Raw genomic sequence first — 5726 nt, 5'->3', positions numbered from 1 at the left:
GATGACTAAGGATGTTGAACATTTCTTTAGGTGCTTCTCAGCCATTCAGTATTCGCCAGTTGAGAATTCTTTGTTTAGCTCTGTACCCCATTTTTTAATAGGGTTATTTGGCTCTCTGGAATCTAACGTCTTGAGTTCTTTGTATATATTGGCTATTAGCTCTCTATCAGATATAGAATTGGTAAAGATCTTTTCCCAATTTGTTGGTTGCTGTTTGTCAATTCTTGATCTTAGAGCTATTGATGTTCTGTTCAGGAAATTTTCCCCTGTGCCCATGTGCTCAAGGCTCTTCCCCACTTTCTTTTCTATTAGTTTCAGTTTATCTGGTTTTATGTGGAGGTCCTTGATCCACTTGGACTTGAGCTTTGTACAAGAAGATAAGAATAGATCGATTTACATTTTTCTACATGCTAACTGCCAGTTGAGCCAGCACCATTTATTTCTTATGGAATTTACACTTAGGTGTTTAATAATTGACTATTGTAACTTCCGTAAGAGGGGAAGTAAGGAATCAGAAAGAGAAAGCTAACCATGCAGTTTCATTACAATTAACTTGTCTTACTTGTTTACTTGGAAGCTCACAGTTTTCTTCCTTTTCCTCCTGAAGGTATTGAGAGGTTCCAAGGCCAATATTTCCATAGCCGCCAATACAAGCACCCAGTGGGATTTGAGGGGAAACGCATCCTGGTGGTTGGAATAGGAAACTCAGCAGCAGATATTGCCTCTGAGCTGAGCAAGATGGCTGCGCAGGTGCGATGCTTTTATTTATTTTGTACTGTGTGGAAGGGGTGGGAAGAGATGTCTGGAGCACCCAGATGTACACCAAAGTCCATTACTAGGTAGGTGGCTGACAGTTGTAATAGCATAGGAAATCTAGAAGCCAAGAAGCAAGAGTCTAACTCCCACCTCTGCGACGAACCAGCCATGTATCCTGGAACTTGCAGTTCCACTTCTCTGAGCTGTGGTGCCTTCATTTTTTTAATGAAACTTTCAACTGGATAGTCCTGCTACAGAAGGCCTAGTTTGGGGAGTTTCTTGTGTCTTTTTTTCTCCATTAATTAATTTATTTATCCACTCTACATCCCAATTGCTGCCTCCTCCCCCCTCCCCATTTTATACAGTCCCTCCCCCTCTTCCCCTTCTCATCTAAGAGGGTGGTGTCCCCTCCTCACCCCTACCATACCCTCACCTTGGCAAGTGTCTACAGGGCTAGGCACATCTTCTCCCACTGAGAGCACCAAGGCAGCCCAGTTAGGGGAACAGAATCCACAGACAGGTAACAGCTTTTGGGACAGACCCTGCTCCAGTTGTTGGGGGACCCTCATGAAGACAGAGACTCGTATGTGCTATATATGTGTGGAGAGGCCTAGGTCCAGCCTGTGTATGCTACTTGGATGGTGTCTCAGTCTCTGAGAGTCTCCAACAGTCCAGGCTAGTTGACTCTGTTGGTCATCCTGTAGAAGGCCTAGTTTTTACCCAAGGGACTAGTGAGAAAGTGGCCTGTTAATTTTCCTTTGTTTGTTTGATACAGGGTTTCTCTGTGCAGCCCTGGCTGTCCTTCACCTTGCTCTATAGACCAGGCTCGCCTCAAACTCAGAGATCTGCCTGCCTCTGAGTGCTGGAATTAAAAGCATACAGTAATATACATGGCCTCATCTGTTAATATTTCAAATACTGACTTTTAGAAATGTAGTGCAAGGGCCAAGAGATAGCTCAGTCACAAAGATATTTGTTGCACAGTCATGAGGACCTGAGTTTGATCCCTAGAACCTATATGTTTTATAAATCGTGCATGGTAGCACACCGGTTGGGGAGGTAGTCTCAGGTAGTTACCACAGGCTGGTGAGTCAGGAGCCTATCTACTTGGCAAGCTCAAGTCCAATGAGATATCTTGTCTCAGAGAGATAGATAGATAGATAGATAGATAGATAGATAGATAGACAGATGATAGATAATAGACAGATATGATAGGTAGATAGATATGATACTAGATAGATATGTTGATAGATAGATAGATAGATAGATAGATAGATAGATAGATAGATAATAGACAGATATGATAGGTAGATAGATATGATACTAGATAGATATGTAGATAGATAGATACATAGATAATAGACAGATATGATAAGTAGATAGATATGATACTAGATAGATAGATAGATAGATAGATAGATAGATAGATAGATAGATAGAAACTGAGCTGCCTTTGCCATCCAAGGGCACTGCATGCACTTAGGTCAGTGATTTGGACTTAGAACAGATGTCCCAGAGATTCAAATTTTAAATTTTAAGAATCATTTTTATAGGGACATTCTATGTAAGAAACCTAATTATTGGCCAAATTTGATGCCATGAAGCTATTTTTGCTATACATCTGTGCTTTATAATTTATTAGTCTTTTACATAGAGCCCCTCTTCAATATTTATTAATTACATAAATCTATAATTAAAATAGAATAGTGAGTTCTCAGATCTTCACATCTGGGACTAAAAGTATGCATCTGAGAGATGGCAGCCTGAACCTTCATGTTTAGACTTCTCTGCATCAAAGGGGGTCACAACAGAAGGAGTAAATAAAATAGGACATGCAATGTAGACCCTGCAGAAGGAGAAATATGAAATAATATAAAGAGATGATGATGGTGGAGTGTTTAAATAGGATGTCCAAGACCTACTTCAATGTTGTCAAGCCTGCCCCAGAACAACAGGAATAGACTGGGACAAAAGTAGATGGCTACACACAGACCAGGAGCACAGCAGTGCTCCAGGAGGTGGTTCTCCACAAGCATAGGTGGGATTGAGGTCCTTTCTCAAAAAAGAAAAATCTGTAACCCCTGCTCCAAGACCAATCAACAAGACAATGAGAGTTCATGTGTACTTGTACTACATAGCATATCTATAACTTCTTTTAGCCTGTACAATAACATCATAAAACAGATGGTATGCTACCTTCATTCTAAAAAAAAAAAAAAAATTAGGGCATAGAGCAATACTAATAACTCATACAAGCAACTCAGCTAACAGGGAGTGAGGCTGAGATTCAAACCTAGGAAGTCTGGAACCAGAGTCCATGATCAAAACCTCTTAAGAAATTGGATGCCTTGCAAGAGAGTCTTATTTATTTATTGAAGACAACCTTAACAGAACTAATAAAATGAAACAAAAATTGAGAGGATAAAATGATGCATTTAGACCATGGGAGGGGGCAACAATAAACCAAAAAAGAAAATCTTTGACAAGACTTTTAAATATATATTTTGAAAACAAGAGAAAAATTTAATATTCAAGGCAAATACATACAATAACAACAATTAATGAGAAAGAGGCCATGAATTTGAAAGAAAATGGGATCAGAGTATACATGGGAGGAACTGGAGAGAGGCAATGGAAGTAAGGGATGATATAATCTCAAAGCATAAAAAAAAATGATTTAAATGAAAATGGTATGTACTTGGAAAGGAATAGAGCCATAGGCAGTGGTTTTAACTTTTAAAATTCATAATGTTCTTTTTAGCTCTTGAAAGAGGTGATTGCTCTTGTTACTCCCCATCCAGAGGTAGTGAGATGCAGGTATGCATGACTACAGTCACTATGAAGTAGGCGCTCAGTTGTAAGACCTGTGATTATTCACCGCAGATCTTCCTGGGTAGGCTCGGTGAGATGAGAGAAGGAGCAACAGGGCCACACTGTAAACACAGGAGAAGTAGACTGACCGAGAGAATTAGTACAAGGATTTTCTCATGCCTCCACCCCATTATCCAGGGTTTAGGGCACTCCTCTATCAGCACATGTTACCAGATAGCCCTCGTCAGGACATAGCTGTTGAAGAGAAGAGAAAGAACTAGGAGGGCCTCACTTTGAAGTTAAATACTTTTAAAATGGCTGAGGCAATAACTCAGTAAAGTGATCTCTTCATAAGTAGGGGACCTGGGCTTAACCCCTAGAACCAGAGAGGGAAATGGGGGAAGGAAATGACTAAAAGCTATTATTATATGAATGTATGAGACTGTTAAACAAAGAAAAAGAGTTAAAAGAAAGGAGTGGGGAGGAACCAACATCTGTCCCAACACCAGGAGTAACTGGAACCAGCGGGACCAGGCACACAGGAACTCTGCCAGCCCAGTGGCTCTGGTTCCTTCTGGTGTAAGCCGCCTTACCCGTCCAGTTAGAAGTAAGGAGGCAAACACCAAGCTCTTCCCCATGCAGTTTTATTAGGATCCTTGTAATCTTGTTTGTTACATCTTACTTGTTTCTACTTACATTTTATTAGTTACATCTTACTTCTTATATCTTACTTATTACTATTTCTACTTACTCCTATTCCTATTCTTAGTTCTATTCCTACATCTTACTTCTATCCTTACATACTTACTATCTATCATACTTACTCTTCTATATACCATACTTACTCTTCTATTCCATCACCAGCCCTAATTCTACATAGTTACTTACTATCTCTACATACTTACTCTTCTAAATCTACATCTTACCTCTAACCCATTACCAGCCCTAATTCTACATACTTACTCCTATCTCCACATACTTACTTACTCTCCAGTCTCTCTCCAGTCTCTCTTTTCAGCCCCCAGCCCTTGTGGGTTAAATACTTTCCCTGGTCCCAATCAGCATCAGCTACTTGGCAAAGCATAATAGGCTGCGGGAAATTCATACCAGCTTGCATCACAAACTAGAGGCACACAGCTTTTCCAACTAAGGCTTGTTTGTCTCAATGCTCTCTGCTCTGGCCAGAGACCAGGTGTTCAATATATATGTATAGGGTGGCAGCTGCAGCTCCCCACATTCTGGTCTCTTTGAACTGTTGTCCTGAGCAGACCTTGGGCACAAGCTCCACAGCCAGTCCCACAATACCCAGAGGAAGCCCCACTCCCAGGCATTCTGACACGCCCAGGATCAGAAGATCCCAGAATCACAGGATCACAGAGACAGCTTAACTCTGAGGAGGTCTGACACAACCAGGATCACAGGAAGGACAGGCTCCAGTCAGATTTAGCGAGGGCAGGTAGCACTAGGGATAACCAGATGATGCGGAGCAAGCGTAAGAAAATAAACAACACAAACCAAGGACACTTGCCATTATCAGAACCCAATTCTCCCACCATAGCAAGTCCTGGACACACCACTACACCGGAAAAGCAAGATTCAGATCTAAAATCACTTTTCATGGTGATGATACAGGACTTTAAGAAAAACATAAATAGCACCCTCAAAGAAATACAGGAGAACACAGGTAAAGAGCTAGAAGCCCTTCAAGAGGAAACACAAAAATCTCTTAAAGAACTACAGGAAAACACAATCAAATAGATGAAAGAAATGAGCAAAACCATCCAGAATCTAAAAATGGAAATAGAAACAATAAAGAAATCAGAAAGAGAGACAACCCTAGAAATAAAAAACCTAGGAAAGAAATCAGGAGTCATAGATGCAAACATCACCAACAGAATGCAAGAGATAGAAGAGAGAATCTCAGGGGCAGAAGACACCATAGAAAACATTGACACAACAGTCAAAGAAAATGCAAAAAGCAAAAAGCTCCTAACCCAAAACATCCAGGAAACCCAGGACACAATGAGAAGACCAAACCTAAGGATAATAGGTATAGAAGAGAGTCAAGACTCACAGTATTCCCAGTATAATGGGCCAGTAAATATCTTCAACAAAGTTGTAGAAGAAAACTTCCCTAACCTAAAGAAAGAGATGCCCAT

At 40.6% G+C, this 5726-nt stretch overlaps 1 protein-coding gene across 2 annotated transcripts in view; it reads left to right on the top strand.

The window, feature by feature from the left end:
- The window catches only part of Fmo2 (flavin containing dimethylaniline monoxygenase 2), a 26045-nt gene that overhangs the window by 12661 nt on the left and 7658 nt on the right, over nt 1–5726 (top strand). For both annotated transcript variants that reach the window (XM_031387311.1, XM_031387320.1), the window contains exon 5: nt 608–750. In XM_031387311.1, coding sequence (XP_031243171.1) covers nt 608–750 — 143 coding nt within the window. The remainder of the gene's footprint in view (nt 1–607; nt 751–5726) is intronic.

The sequence above is a fragment of the Mastomys coucha genome, unplaced genomic scaffold (genome assembly GCF_008632895.1).
Source record: "Mastomys coucha isolate ucsf_1 unplaced genomic scaffold, UCSF_Mcou_1 pScaffold1, whole genome shotgun sequence".
Lineage (NCBI taxonomy): Eukaryota > Metazoa > Chordata > Mammalia > Rodentia > Muridae > Mastomys > Mastomys coucha.
The sequence above is the reverse complement of the archived record's forward strand: the minus strand, read 5'-3'. Positions and strand labels throughout refer to the sequence as shown.